The 16969-nt window shown below is 34.0% G+C and overlaps 1 protein-coding gene across 2 annotated transcripts; it reads left to right on the forward strand.

The window, feature by feature from the left end:
* Nucleotides 1–337: 337 nt before the first annotated feature.
* LOC131843543 (protein suppressor of white apricot) lies at nt 338–12388 on the forward strand. 2 transcript variants are annotated; one of them, XM_059192213.1, is made up of 15 exons: nt 338–586; nt 1378–1547; nt 1894–2054; nt 2839–3055; nt 3284–3345; nt 4451–4676; nt 5499–5678; nt 5885–6154; nt 6430–7164; nt 8012–8142; nt 8519–8609; nt 9945–9999; nt 10111–10146; nt 11202–11544; nt 12247–12388. In XM_059192213.1, exons 1-14 carry the CDS (start codon nt 393–395, stop codon nt 11542–11544), a joined length of 2871 nt encoding a protein of 956 aa, XP_059048196.1. In that variant the 5' UTR covers nt 338–392; the 3' UTR covers nt 12247–12388. The 2 variants fall into 2 exon arrangements, with proteins under 2 accessions (XP_059048196.1, XP_059048197.1); XM_059192214.1 differs by lacking the exon at nt 338–586 and adding an exon at nt 689–782.
* Nucleotides 12389–16969: the final 4581 nt, after the last annotated feature.

Below are 16969 nucleotides of genomic sequence, written 5' to 3' on the forward strand. Positions count from 1 at the left end.
GCTTTGTAAATGAATAACAAAATTAAATAAACTATTTATCCTAAAGTAAATATAAATTTTACTTTTAATAAATTTAATCAACTTAATAGATATGTAATAAAGAATTACTATATGTATTTAAATAATAGATCTTATTACTTCGATTAACGGGAACAACATTAATTATAATTAAAATGCTGCTTCTTATATAATAAAAGAAAAAGAACAAAATCAAACTAATAAGTAGTTTCTAAACGCAACCAATATTGTCAAATACTGTCATGTTCGGCCATGCACGACTGTCAGTCACTGTCAGTCAATAGCAATCAAATTGAAATGAATTATACTACGTTATAGCGTTTTAGCTTTATTGATATTTTTAATTTAAATTTTTACCAAACTTTGATATCAAAATGTCGGTAAAATGGACTGGAAATCACAGTGAATCGGGTATTTTACGTAAAAGTGAGTTTAAGGAGAAGAAAGAAGACCTATTTGTGTTCGGCTACTCATGCAAATTATTCAGGGACAACGAAAAAGCACTGCACATTGATCAAGGAAAACACCTCATTCCGTGGATGGGGGATGAAACGTTGAAAATCGACAGGTTCGAACTGTTTTTTACTATAAGACTGCTAACTGTGGCGCTAAAAATAATTAAAATAAAGTAAACGGCCAGGAAATACTAAATTTTTGGAAGATATTTAAGATTTTCGCAGAGGATGTTTGAAGCAGCACCGGGGATGGACTTCTTGTGCGTGGCGCTTGCGACGCGCTTTATGTTATGGTGATGAACTTCGGTGGTATGTATAATTTGGAACGGTATCCTTGAATATTCCGCATTTTGTGTCTGGAAATATGTCTAGATTTTTTGCATTGTGCATAGCAACAATGTTTCCATTATGACAATTTTTTTTTAACAATTCTATTGATCAGTTTATTAATGATATAATTTCATTATAGTATTTTTTTTAAACTGGTGAAAAGTAACAAAGAATATGTGATTATACCTAAATTATTAAAGCTTTCTGTACCATAACCAATATTTTTTACCTATCAAGCAGGATATTTAACTGAACTTACTAATGAATCATTTCTGTAAATTAAAAATATGTGAAACTTGTCTTTGCCACCTAAAAAACTAGTTGTTAGTCTTAATTGATTTTCATAAATTTTAGCTAACCATCTCATTTATGTCAGCTTTCAAACAAAGCAACATCAAAATTCGTACATCAGTTTTAAGAGCCATGAGCGAGACAGACAAACAGACATGAATAAACTTACAATGATCACTCTACTTTTTCACTAGAAAATAAAAATAACTTAGTTGAAGTAAATAATTAAAATAATAAATTTATATTGAAGCACTGATTCTCAAACTTGAATATATGTGAACAGGTATGACGCAAGAGGTGCCCTGCATGAGCTGTCGTCTCTGGAGGCTCCCCCTGGTGGGTATGATTGGCGCATAGAGCTCACAAGGAACGAGTTGGAAGTTGAACAGCTGTGCGATGAAGAAAGATACAGAGCTCTGCACACAGATGAGGATGAAGAGGAAATGTACAAAGGTAAATAAATAATTAACCCCTAGACAAATAACATGGCACGTTCTAGTCCCATAGTAAGCAGAGCTTGTGTTATGTATCGGAAGTAAAGCGGTATGTTAAACAGCTAGACCACTGAGGCCGTCAATAAAAAACAGTTTCAATTCTTCAATATTGAATTTCCTGCCTCAGGCCACACATCTTGTAATTTAATTAATGAGCTGTAAGTGTTTCTTTTTACAAATTTATTATTGATGATATTGTGATGGTCTGACAAACAAGACATTAGTTCCCATTAATAACAATCCACCATCCGCCCTGCTTATTTTGGGATTAGATGTTGTAGTCATGTGTGATATGTTCTCAACAGAAGAGGAGCTGAAGCGTCTCCATGCAGCTGGTTATGGACAAGTTGGATTCAACTATGATACTCCCTCGGAGCCGGCGCAGGTATCGCAGCCAACTGAGGTCGACGAACCGTTCCTGCCGACACCTTCTTTCCAAGCACTATTACCAGTAGATGTAGTGTTGGTAAGTAAAGAAAGCATATAGATATAAATTTTGTCCCTCTATTTCAATGCAATGTGGAATTAAATTACTACGGCTTGAATTGAGATTTACTTTCCTACCAGTGTTCTTAGACTAAGGTCATAAAACAATGTTGTTTTTAAAATTGGAATTCCTAACAAGCTTATGGCCTACTTGATGGTAAGTGGCAACTGTTGCCACATGTCGTACATGAACAGAAGAACAATCATGGCTATCACATTATCATATGACACCCATGATGGACTAAGATGTGATGCCTCTTCCCCTCAATGTGTAATTTCACTGGCTAATGGCACCTATAATTGGAAGTAACCTTAGCAAGCTGCTTGGCAGCTGAAATAGGTGAGACTGAGGTATGCAGACCTTCTGGCTAAAAAGAACAGGAATTGTGGAACAGGCATGCTTAAGTGAAGAAAGATCATCAGTTTCACAAATCTATTGTGAAACTGATGATCTTCCACATATAAAAAATAACAATAGGTTATGTGGACCTAGTGGTTTAAAAATTTTTGAGAACTGTAAAAAACGTAATCAATATACAGACTTATATTTTGACATATTTCTTCAAAACCTGGATTTTGAACAGTCCACTGCCGGCATTGTCATGTTTGAAATTTGGACAGTCTTTTATCAGAATAGTTACAAGTTTCTATCACATTATGTAGGTGTTTTACCAACCACCTACCACAACACACAACCACTTATCATCAAGCAAGCAGTCAGCTCGTTTACCATACTGGTTATAGAATTAAATGTAATTTTACAGCCTGACTCCTTGAAACAAAATGCCATAATTGAGAAGACTGCTAACTTCATTGCTCTCCAAGGAGTCCAGATGGAAATACTCATCAAGACAAAACAGGGTGACAATCCACAGTTCCAATTCCTCAACAAGGATTCTGTACTGCATCCCTATTATACTGCATTGATAGCTTTGGTTAAAGCAGGGAAATGGCCGGAGAAGAAAGTGGAAGTTATTGAAGGTGAGTTATATATCATTCCATTCAATCCATTATGGATTTGGTTAATTGGTGATTTATCAATTAACAAAATGGCTAGGACCAGCAGAAAAAAGGAGAGTAAGTCGACAAAGAAACTAGTCTAACAGTTGGTTAATCTACTACATTTTTTTATCAATAAGCTATAGCCATAAAAATATTAAGGATGATCTAAATTCAGCTGTATATATTATTTTCAATTTATTGTTACAGAAAAGCCTCACGAACCTGAAGAGTATTTACATCCCAGCTTAGCATCAACGGTTATTGAATCCGTGAGTAAATGTCCTGCCTATACCTTATTTAACTGCTTCTGTCCTGTGCTGTGACTTCTCATCCCAAATTTTTTTATTTTATTTATTTTATTTATAGCCTTTGTGCTAACAATCATCAGCTTGTCCCAAGACATAGGCCTCCTCCAAAAGACTCCAGGCTCCTTTGTCCAATACCTTCCTTCTCCATGTTGGTCCCGCCACTGCCCTTATATCACCCTCCCACCTCTTTTTCTGTCTTCCTTTTTTCTTTTTTGTTCTCTTGGATACCAATCTATAACATCCTTAGTCCATTTCTCTTTCTTACTTCTTATTGCATGTCCTGTCCACTTCCATTTTAGTTTCTTAATGGTTTTGACTGCATCTGTCAGTTTTTTCTCTTATATTAGTGAGTTTGATTTTGTCTCTAAGTTTGATGTTTAGAATACTTCGTTCCATGTTATTTTGACATACCTTTATTATACTCAAATTTTTTGTTGTGCAATCCCATGTTTGGCAGTCATATGTTATCTCATCCCAAATAATATGTGCCAAATAGTATTATGATTGGTTACACCATTAAGGCATGAAACAGTGTAACAAACGAGTCTTATATAACTATCTAAGTATTTCTATCAGTTGTCTATCAATAACATAGGCTCTGCTAAGCTTGAAACTAAATAGGGCTGTATAAATTGGGCTGGGTTTTTATTAATATCTTCTTATATATAAAATTATTGCATCAGGATGTTAGTTAACATACCCCTCCAAAACGGCTTGACGGATTTTCATGAAATTGTATGATCAGATACAGTAGGTCTTATTATCTATTTTTTATACCCCTAAGTGATAAGGGTTGTTCACCCCTAAATTTTTTTTGTTTTTTTATTAAAAATAAAACATTAAAACATACATACAACCCTAAATTTTCACCATTTTAATAGCGATTTTAATTTGTTGAACCCGCAAAAGAAAACATGCGGGGTCTAGCTGACCCCGCAAATTATTAATTATTAGTAAACTATGTGTGTGAATATAGAGAATATAGTGTGTATTACTTACTTCTCCATCGGTTAAATAAAAAAAATGACTGCAACGTTTTTGCTTCACATATTAATTGTAATTACAGGCACCATCAATACCTAGTATACACTACAAACCGTCAGCAGACTGTGATTACACCATGCTTATATCGAAAATGCGGGGAGAGGCGACCATGGACGAGGCTTACACGCCGGAGTTGGCGCCAGGGGAAGTGGCGCCCCCAGGAACGGAACCTTTACCGCCGAGATGTAATGCGGAGATATCTCGCGCCCCCGTCATGTATAATAAGGTTGAAGATGTCAATCATCGTGGTAAGTATATTTTAATGTTACAAACGGTTTTAAACTGCGTGAACAAATGATGAAATTCTAATCGTGACAAATTAGATATGTAGACGTGACGGTGCATTTATGTATATATTAACAAAGTGAAATTTATGTTTATATTAGAAATATGTAAATAAAAACTGAAGGTCTGCGTACTGGATAATAATAGTTTAGCCTACTGAATGGACATCTTTTAAAGAGGCCTACACCTAATCTTAGGTTCTTGCTAACTAGAAAACAATATATATAACTAGCAGACCCAGCCACGCGTTCCTGTGGCTAAGGTTAAATAATATTGCGACTATAAATTGAGATGTAAGCTATCCTATCTTTCAAGTTGGATCAATTTGATCAAATTTGATTTACACACAATGTGCAAATCGAATTTGAAATCAGTTCAGTGACATGTATATTTTATATATAATAAAGATTTATTAAAATAATAAACATGTATGAAACTGTATAATTAATATATATTTTAAAAAATATGATATAAAAACTAACAGATTAAATAATTACTGATTTATTCTAACCTGTATAAATAATAAATATAAAGGTTTTTCATTATTGGTATCTATTATCACTAGATTATATAAAATAAACACACATACAGTCATATGCGGTAGCTCGATGTATTGTCAAGTTATTTTTTCAGAGAGTGCCTACAATTATAGTCTTTAAACATAATAAAAACCTTAATTACAATATTTGTTTAGCATTTTCAATTTCAAATACAACTAGGATTTTATGCTTTTTGAAGTTGTTACAGAATTATATATAAATTTAATTAATTGGTTATTATAACAGCGCCATCATTAGTAGCTGGAACTCCTCAAACACCTCAAGATCAGTACGCGGCGTACTACCAGCAGTACATGGCTGAGTATGCGCCATCTAAACCGAAGAGAGAGACAACGGCGCCGCTAAAGTCCACCGGACTCAGTCTTATGAAGAACTATGATACTGACAGCGACAGCGACGTGTCTGGTAAGTGTAATCAAGGTAGCTTCAACCGAATTTGAACTTAGATCTCTAAGTTAAAAAGGCATTTCTACAACAAAAGGTTTTAATACTCATCGTAGTATTAACATCGCGCATAAAGCTATTACGCATTTGGTGAGTCGTCTGGTTTGCTTAAAAATATTCATTTTTTATATAAGATTATTATTATATATAAATACTATATTTTACAGATTTTGATGACACTTCCTCAACTGATAGTAGGGAACCTCCTGTAGTACAACCTCCTGAGGACGTGCACTCGGTGATCGACAAAATGGCGGCGTATGTCGCACGAAATGGCGACGAGTTTGCCGAGATAGTCCGCGCTAAAAACGATCCAAGGTTCACTTTTCTCGACCCTGACAATGTGTATCACCCCTATTACAAAAGACTGATGCAGTCAAAAAGAGGGGTTGATGTGAATGGCAAAGGCAGGGAGAGGAAACAGAAAAAGTCTTCTGGTATGTATTTATATGTATATTTTTTCTGATGGTAAAAGAATGGTGCACCAGCCTGCACTAATGGCACCTAGAATCAGTGGAGTATGATAGGATGAGCGCAATTGTCCAGGTTTTTACTTAAATTTTACTTATACTTTTCATTTCGAAAAAGTATTAATTAAAAAAACTAGTATAAAAGGTGGTCTTATCACTCACTCTGGACAAACATTAGATACAAGTTAAAATATTATTATTATTTACTTATAATACTTTAAAATATTTTTTTTTTCTAACAGTGCCTGTATCGTTTTCCATAAAGAAACTGAAGGAACCAGATCCTATTTTACCAAAACCAGCTCTCCCTTACGAGTCTAGTTCAGATGACGATTCTGAACAACAGAATGACAAAGTAGAAGAGCCAAAGGAAGTACCGAAGACCATTCCTCAAATACCACCAGTTATAATACCGTCAGCTGTTGTTTACAAGATAGAAGCTACACAAAATAATGAGGTACAATTAGTTGCGCCTATAGAAATCGCAAAACCAATACCAAAACCAGAACCAATAATAGTACCCGAGATGAAAGAAATACGTAAGGAACCAACGGAAGAAGAAAAATTGGTGGCAACTGAATTAGAAAACAATACTCCAAAAGAAATTGAAGAGATAGTAAAAGAAATTGAACCTGCAGTAGAAAAGAAGGAAGAGAGAAAAGAGGAAAAGTATAAAGAAAGGGAGAGGTCCAGTCCTAGAAGAGAAAAGAAGAAACATAGAGATAAAGATAAAGACCGAAAAAAAGAATACCATTCCAAGTCAATAAGTAGAGAGGAAGTAAAGGATAGGAGAGTAGATAGGAGAAGCGTAGACAGAGAAAAAAAGAGAGAGAAGGAAAGGGAAAGAGAAAGAGAGGCTGATAAAGAGAAAAAGAGGCAGAGGGTTATTAAAGAGGAATTGGAGAATGAGATTATTTCGCTAGAGGACAACTCTGATGACCTTATTGATTTGACTGGCGATTTATCAGATACAAAAGGTTAGTTTTTTATTTATAGAATGGTGCACTCTTTTGCGCTAACAGTTTATGCTGACACCAGTGGAGGATGATAAGCATAAGATCATGCAACATATAGGGTCATTAGTCCATATTACTAACAATTTATTTACAAATGGTTAGAGCAATCGTTAAATAATAATTTATCTATTTATTTGCGCGTATATGCCTATTTGTCGTACAACCATTTATAAGAATATTTTGTAGTGTCAAAATTAGTGTTTAAACAAACGAAATCTTAAATTTTTATATATTTATATAATTATTAATATATTTTTTTAAATATTTATATATAATAATATATTTTCGCGATTGTTATCTGAGATGGGCGTAGTTATCAGTTGTCAACGTCGAGTTGGACGCAATGTTTGCTATATCCACAACATTCAGTCGTTATATTAGAATCCAACATAATAGGGCACTCCCTAGCCCAGAATTAGAATTAGATAGGCTCGCTAGCCTAGTATTGATTTGGTTTCTTATATGTAATAGGCATGATGACACTAACTCATAATTTGATTGCCACCAAAAATTGGCAATCAATTTTGCCTTCAAAAACTTCCAATAAACAAACATATCACCTCTACTGTAAGTTGTCACTTGTTAAGTATTTCCGAAAGGTTAACGTTGTAGGCGACGCCATTGCTATTGTAGCGTTTTAGCGCGAAATCTAAATTGTATTTTTAAAAAACAAATTTTACCTCAATTTTTAAGTTTCTAAAAAAATACGAGTTATTTTGTATAAAGATAGATTGTAAGATCATCGTTGAGTGATATTAAAAAATATAAATTATACATAGATTAAACTATTATGACTGAATATTTGTAGGTGAGTGCGAAACAGAAGGGGAACGAGCGAAGCAACAAGAGAGGAGACGGCGAGCGGCCGAGTTTCTCAAGAAAGTTGGTGTAGATCCCGCCGCCGCTGCGCTGCCTACCACCTCACTCGCTAGCGCTATGGTGCGTTGTCTGACTTTTATTCTGTCCTCGGACTTTTTGCCAGGGAGAATAAGATGTCATGCCTCCTATAATATCCTGTACTAAGATTGTCTGAAAAAAGTGACAGTTGCTTTTAAGTCTGTCATTTTTTATGTCTAATTAATATAATAATTAATTTGTTGTACCATTTTAGACATAAATGGATGCTATATGTTCCTAAACAAAGATTAGCACTTTTTTCAAATAATGTATGTATGTATGAAAGTATTATTATAATTACAAGACCATTATGTACACATATTCCAGTAAATAAATTGAATAGAATTAAGTTTGGTGCAATAAAGTATTATAAATATAATTAATTAAAATAAATATATTGTTTTGTACAATCATTTAGGTGGACACATTGGAGTCACTACGTAGAAAAAAGGCTGACGAGGAAGAGAAACGTCGCCGACGAGAAAAGCGGCGGCATCGAGACAGATACGGTAGTATTACACTAGTTTTACTTCAAACTATACTCTATTTGTAAGTAGTTAGAGTACTAACTAGACTATTAACAGGTTATTAAGTATAATACAACCTGAAGTTGAACTCAAATGATATTATTTACTAGCTGACCCAACAAAGGTTTTGCCATATAAATTAATATCGCTATAAAAATAGGTTAGTGAAGTGTATTTATTTTTCAACACTAATTTGTAATAAAAAAAAGTAATAAAAAATAAATATTTGGGGGTGGGTCAGTCTTATCATTGAGGGGTATGAAACATAGATGTTGCCCGATTCACAGACTTACCCGACATGCAAAATTTCATAAAAACCGTTATAGCCGTTTCGGAAGAGTTTGGTAACAAACACGAAAATTTAATACGTTACTTAAAGTAATAAAAATAAAGAGAAGAATTGTTATAGTCGCCGGCCTCGTTGGTGTAGTGGTTTATCACACCGCTTTACTTTTGATGGTCGCGGGTTCGATTACTCGTAACCGTTGCCAACATCTGTATTCAGGAGTATGACTGTTTGCATCGCTCAGCTAGCTTAATTATCTAAGTATTTGTATCAGTTGTCTAGTACCCACAAGCTTTGCTTACCGTGGGATTACATGGCGATGTGTTAATTGTCCAGGCTTATTTATTATTCATGAAACTTTAGAATGACTGAATGAATGATGCTTATACATCAAATAATACATAGGCTATATTTCTACGCTCATGAAACCTCAAGGCACAGCTAGCATTACATACATGAACATTATTTGTGATTTACTAGCAACAAATTACTTGACCTATTTGTAATTAATTGTGTATTTTTATCCCATTGCATTCCGTGACGCATACAGATCAATTCCAAGGCGAGTGCGACATTTAATTGTATTTTTTATATTAAAGAGACACTTTAGTTCAAATCTGTTTATCGTTATGACTGACGCTCCGGTGATAGAAACACCGTTAACAAACAAAAATATACCGATTGAAATATAGGCATGTCTACTGTCGCTTTTATGTACTTCGACAATTGACAACGGCTTTCTACCCTACTACTACCCCATCTGGTACAATAGTATCTTTTCTTTTATTTTGTTTATATTTATCTCAATTTTTTTTTGGGCTGTTGGGATAACATATTGTTTAAATATTTATACCCGTTTAAATATTTACACAAAAGATTTGCAATTGAAGTTTGCATTTGCAAATGAAATCCAAAGCGGCGTGGTGGGCAGAGTCATTGGGGTACCTAAAATACGGTCGAGCGCAGTGGTGACTGGCTCATCCATCATACTCGAGTATTGCTTGTATATTATATTTTATTTTTTATTATAGGTTATGAAGATGGCTCAGACAGGTTTCACAGGAAAAGCAAACGTAGAAAATACAAGTAAGTTATCAAATCTAAATAATATATATATATATATCTATACCTGATTGCTAACAGTAGGCAATATAACATAATTATAAATTGTTATATTAACAAAATGTTATATTTCAGGTCATCGGACGAGAACGAGGAATCGGACTACGATGGGTAAATATTATATATTTAAGTAGCTGCGACTTCGTCTGTGTGGAATTTAACAAACATTTTAATTAGAGGTTTTTTCTAAAATAAAAGTCCGTCAAAATTGGTTCAGCCATTTCAGAGTTTAGCCGGAGCAAACAGACAGACAGAGAGATAGACAAAAATTAAAAAAAAAAAATGTTGATGTATGTATCGTATTTATATTCATATGCATGTAGTAATAAACGGTTATTTCAATATGACAAACAAACACTCCAATTTTATTTATATGTATAGATGATGTTACATAGTTTACAGAGGTCCACTTTGTATAAAGTCTTCTGCGTGGAAACTGCCTCAATCTCGCCTATTTCAGCCGCGAATCAGCTTGTTTAAGTAAGCTGTTTATCGGTTAAAGGTTGAGTTATGGCAGTGAATTTACACGGTATGGAGACACGACGCATTATTTCTCTGAAGTAACAACACATGAGTGATAACACAGGATTCACTCTATATTTAAAATGATTATATATATGCAAACATAAGGTTAAAAAAAAGTTACTAACTGATGGGGTATTTATGTCCTAATATATGAATTTATTAATATAATAACTAAATAACCCTGAACAATTAACACAGCGCCATCTAGTCCCACGGTAAACAGAGCTTGTGTTATGGGTACTAGACAACTGATATTAAGAATTATATATATTTTTGTAAATATATACCTAATATACATATAATACACCCAGACTGATACAAACAATCATACTCATGAATATAAAAATTTTGCACCGTGCAAGGAATCCAATCCGCGACCATCAAAAGTAAAGCGGTGTGCTAAATCGCTAGACCACCAGTATATATCATGATGAAATCATATTAAATAAATATTTGATCTTTAAAAATGGTTTACAATGGAGCGCAGTTAGCAAAATTCACTGCTTTATTATATGCAAATGACACGCAATGCATGAGCACCCATTGTACAAACTTTGTACGATATTGCGCAAACTTATTACTGCATATTGATTGTTACCCATTATCTTCATTTTAGAATAAAACATTCCTATTATTTCCAGATCTAAGAAGAAAAAGCGCAAGAAAGACAAAAAACGCAGCACCTCGAAGAGCAGAAGGAAAAGAAGGAGTGAAGTGGAAATAGAAGTAGACCCACCTCTTAATATAGACCTGACAAATACTCTCAAGGAATTAAGGACATCTTCTCCTACCAAAGAATTAGGGCTCCAAGAAGTAGATGATGTTATACAGCACAGTTTAAGGCAAGAATCCTCATCCGATGACATGGAAGAGGAACAGGAACCAAGAAGAGTGAAGAATAAGAAACAGGAAAGAGAGTATAGTGAAGGAGAATGGTCGAGTGACAGCGATTCAGGATGTTCTCCATCTACAAAGAATGATTAGGTATTGCATTAAATTTGATTTTTTTTTATTTCTTAGTATAGAGCAGTGTTTTTTTTAATTAATAATTCTTACGCAATGTTCACTGTATTTATTCATTGATAATTTAAGAGTCACGCTCTTGTCGGTGGAGCTCTAGCTAATTCCCACAATCTTCTATCATCCTTTTTATATTTTGATACGACACGTCTTCAACTTTCTTTAATTTGCTTGACGCAACTGTGCCTTGTTGTTCTCCTCCCCCTCTTGAAACTGATAGCTCTTCAATTACATTCATATCAAAGATGGTATGTGGTAACCGTCGCCTATATACATCAATGACACTACGAGAATCCTATTAACATGTGGCATCCGTGATAGCACTTGTGCGTTGCCATTGCAACTGGGCTAAGAGGTCATGACTCTTATCCTGTAATTTCTGTATTACTGGTACAACCTATTATATTAGTGTTGGTACAAAGTATTATATTGGTATTAGTACAACCTATGATACTGATATTGGTACAACTTATCCTATTGGTATTGGTACCTATTGTATTACATTACAGCAGAGGGCAAAGGGCTGAGAGCCAATCGAACGGGAGTTATCGGCACGGTTCGTTCAACCGCTTCTAATTATCTGTGTGCCTTTAGTTTGAGAATAGGGTGTTGTTTACTAAATCCCCAAGTATCTTATTCTTGTTTCTATTGATTTTTTTATTTCAGGGCTGAAAATGATCCTGAAAAAAGACAAGACTCCGTGAACAAGTGCTGTAATCAGGGATTTTTAACGTTTATATGTAAATAAGTAATATAGAATAATTGTATATAAAGCTGTATTAAGTAAATAAAATTATATAATAGATTGGAGCAGAATTTGTGTAACTCATTTATTCCCGTGTATGGTACCCATATACTATTCCTATGCTAAGGTGCGTTCCATTAATGACTGTTAGGAGGGGTGGAGGGGGCGACAATATTGTGACATTGATAAATGGTTGGACGACTCACGAAGTTCGTGTATAAAATCACAAAATCTAAGATGTCTCCTCCGAAATTTAATATACCCCATATTTAATTTTGTGATATCACATATGAATTTTGATATTAAATAACTAATCAAAATTAAATAATGCGTCCTAGATAGAGTAGATAATAGAGTGACCTCTACGCAGTTCCTTCTTGAAAACATAGTAATAAATTACTGGTGTAATTGCCACTACGGACTTACAGAACTGGCCTTGATGTCATCTTACCATCTCCACTGGTGTCCCGCCGGCTTACATATTTTTTTTAATGGATGGTAATGGTATGGTACACCCGCCTCTGCTAACGGTATACGCACGCAAATCACTAGTGAAGTGTGATAGGATGAGGATGAAGTTAGGCCGTTAACCCATCGTGATGAATTCACTAGGAATTAATCAACGGTTTCAAGAAGCGACTGCGTGGAGGTCGACTTAACATTGTAAAAATCTTGGTTACTATTCCCCATTTCTTACACTCCCTTCTCATCTAGCGTATATTGTTAGCGCAAGCGAGTGCACTAATCCATTATCATAAATTAAAAAACAAGTCTTGATGTCATCTAATAAGAAAGTTTTATTTGTAATTTGTACGCTTAGACTCATATTTTTTTAAGCTACATGGCACTTAAACTCAAGTAACGTTTGATTTACCAAAACAAAATCATTTGTAGTCGTAGCTATTACTTATTAAGCATTCATGGGTATTTTGTGAGTTATTATATTTTGTTACCACGTCCTCTACACATAAGAATTAGGTTGAAAGACATTCAACAAGCCAATTTTTTAATAATATTCTAAAGACGCTGAATTGGATATTTTTTTTAAATCTCAAAATTCAAAACAAGTCGAAAACTATCAACTCTTGACGTATATAGGGTCAAAATTATTGCATTTGAGCTCCTCTATCACGTCCTGACGGGAATACGTCGAGTTACCAGTAACCCTGTATAAGTAGACAAGTATGAGCAAACACTGATGACGTTGTTATATTGTCTTGAAAGGACATCTCTTTGAATGACTGAAATAAATTGTACTCTTCATTACAATTTAATTCAGTCGTCTTCCGTTTCTTTAGCTATATGTTTGCCTGTTACAAATGTATCTCCTAGATTCAAAGATATAACGATATTTATAAATAGGCAATATAATCAATGTGGTATTGAACAAAAGGTACGTAAACCTTTAAATTCCATTTTTGTCATATAAATCCATATTATTAAAAGTCACTCTACTATAACAGTTACGACCGCTGTGCCAGAATTTTTGGTACAGTAGTTTTCATAATCATAATGTTTACCACTACCCATATGTTATAATAATATCGCCACGGCTACTATACCAGACCCAGACGGGTTCGAAATCACGACGGCCTGAGCTGAGGTTCGAACCCCTAGCGGTGCCTTCAGACTAAAGTCGTATCCGTTAGGCGGTAGTTGGCCTTCTTCCGCTCCATAAGTCCTTCCGCAGGTTTGGAGTGTCATTCGGACATAGTAGTCTGAAAAAAAAAGGGTTCGTAAGAAGCATTGTCTGATAATAGTTGCTCATGCACAGAATTTAGATACATACATAAGTAAACGAGGGAAACAAATTGGCTTTTAAAAAAAATAACTTCAGTTTAGTTTCTTGCCAGTTCTTCACTATTAAATCTCTATACTAAACTGGATGGTAGGGAAAAATATTAATACATAAAATTTGACGTTCATAAGCGATTAAAATGTCCTACGTGAATAAATGATTTTCCATTTGATTTGATTTGATTAACGTAAACTTGATATGACCAAACGCTGGGACGTAAATTTGCTATCAATCAAACCTGCCATTCGTATGTGTTACCGTTGTTTCCATAACCTAGGAGTAAGTCAGAAATATAGATTAACACACAGTTATTTTGGAGTCGTTCAAATTTGAAATCACGACTTATCTATATTTTTTAAAGCTTTTTTTAAAAGAGTAGATATCTATATTCAAGGTAGACTAAAAATTCGTCTGAGTGGGTAGATCAGTCTTGACTATTTCAGTCTCCTACCAGCTTGCTTTGCAACAGACAGATAGTGTTACTTTCGCATTTATAATATTATGTTTCGATTGTAGGGTGCAATTAGACAGTAAAATTACAGGATAAGAGGCATGATCTTAGTCTTTTATAGAATGGTAACGCATAAGTAATGCGGATGGAACATGATAACGTGATATACATAGTGATGTTTATGATATAAGCGATGGTTACCGCTTACCGTCAGATGGGCCGTCAGGTTATTTACCATTCTAATTTTATAAAAAAAATTACTGTGCTCGCGACTACGTCCGCGTGGAATAGCAACCTTAACCAAATAAAGAAAATTGTTTAATAATCTTACCCAAAAAGCCAAAGAAAAATCTTTCATCCTTCTACCATCAAAAATGAGGAAATTTCCCTAAAAACTTTCACTCCCTATTTTATTTTACCCCCTTAAAGGTAAAACTGTTAAAAACTTCGACTCTATTTATAACGTCAAATTAATTTTATAATTAAACAACAGTCTAAGACATAAGTTTCAAGCCTCTAGCTTTAATAATGCCGATACCTCTATACAACTTTTCATCTCCCCTTTTAACCCCTTACATCCCTTTTTTCGCATTCAAAAGTACCCTATATCCTTTCTCAGGGTCTAGACTATCTGTGTACCCAATTTCATTAAAATCGGTATAGTAGTTTTGGCGTGAAAGCGAGAGACAGACAGACACTCAGAGAGAATTACTTTCGCATTTATAATATTAGAAAGGATGTAGTTAAATATATTGAGCAGATAATTTATCTTATTTAAAAGAATTCCACAATTTAACAAATACTATTATCATGTGTATATTGACATATTAAGTACTTACTTCAATATCAAAATAGTGACAGCCGCCAACATAGATAGATACTTACCAATAACAAGCTCAGCCCGCGACTTGGTATCCGTAGTAGGTATTAGAAACAATAATAGTTTATAAATTTCATTCCTCCCACGAGACATTTATATTCATGAGTATGACTGCTTATATATAGTCTGGTGTTTACAAAAAAAAATGTATAAATATCAGTTGTCTAATAATTATAACACAAGCGTTGCTTAGTTTGGGACTAGATGGCGCTGTACTGTAACGTAATACTAAAACCTTACACAAATCAGCTAAACCGTTTCTGAGTTTAGCTCACACAACGGTATAAAAATATTTTTTTGAGTTCTATTACGTTTTTAATAGCTTTGATGGTGCCGCTAATATTTATATTTGTGTGCGTTCAATAAAGTCTTCCAATAATAGATTTTCACATATATCTTCTCATCACTCTAATTTCTCATCTCAAGCTCTCACACCATCAATCTTTGGAATGCACTTCCTGCATTTTCCTTCCTTCCTTCATGCACTATATTCACCGTATTGATCTATTCTTATTTGTTATATTAATTATTAAAGTGCACCATCTTATTACCTCTGATCAATGCGACGGTTGACTGGTAGAGAGTGCCATCAAGCATTAAATCCACTATGTATACATTTTTGTTTGCAACAGAATAAATAAATAAAACTTCCACGTACAGACAGCCACCAGTTACATTTGTATTCTATAATATAGATATCAACAATAAGACGTAGTAAAAACTAAGCTTATGGGACTGCTTCCTAATCTTATCTACTTGCAAATAAGATGTTTTGTAATATTCTGAAACGTATGTACCTACCTACTTTTTATATATACATACTTATATATGTATGTATATGGAAAAAATATTACAAAGCAATTTAACATGTTTAAAAAATATGCTGCTTGACGGTCTTGTTGATTCATCAATTAGCACTTTAACAGACGTATGATAGTCGATTCGATTTTCACACGATACAAACATTTTGTACTTATGATTATGATTCTGTGTAGTCCTGTGTTTATTATATTGTTTATATATATATTTCGAAAAGGGATGTATTTATTATTTTGCACGTAAAATTGTATACATGGCGGATTTCATGCCTGATGGCATTCTCTACCAGTCAACCATCGCGTTGATGAGATATAGTTAGACAGGGAATTTTAATTGACATATGAAATAGATTAATACACAAAAATAATATACATACAAATGTATAAATATACTTATAAAATTATATAATTACATATATAAGTTAAATGTATAAGGTCATGGATTATCACATTCACTCATGTATGATTAATATGTATGGATATATACAAGCTCTGTTTACGCTGGGTCTAGAAGATGTTTACTGTTTACAGTGGGTTCACAAATTCGCTCGACTATGGAGATACAGTGTTCATGTCTGATGTCAGTGTTCATGTTAAAAACTAGGTTCATGTTTGATTTTTTTGTAGAGTGGACACTTCCATCATAAGGTTACAGCCCCAAATTTTTTTTATGGATGAAAATGGAATATTGGCCCCC

This window comes from Achroia grisella, unplaced genomic scaffold (genome assembly GCF_030625045.1).
Source record: "Achroia grisella isolate CSIRO2021 unplaced genomic scaffold, CSIRO_AGI_Agris_v1 utg319, whole genome shotgun sequence".
NCBI classification, from domain to species: Eukaryota; Metazoa; Arthropoda; class Insecta; order Lepidoptera; family Pyralidae; genus Achroia; species Achroia grisella.

Excerpts from the sequence above, each read along its gene's own strand:
- LOC131843543 (XM_059192213.1), top strand. The coding sequence starts at position 393 with ATGTCGGTAAAATGGACTGGAAATCACAGTGAATCGGGTATTTTACGT. Across the intron at positions 5,679-5,884 it reads CAGCGACAGCGACGTGTCTG|ATTTTGATGACACTTCCTCA; the intron begins GTAAGTGTAATC and ends TATATTTTACAG. Across the intron at positions 10,147-11,201 it reads GAGGAATCGGACTACGATGG|ATCTAAGAAGAAAAAGCGCA; the intron begins GTAAATATTATA and ends TATTATTTCCAG.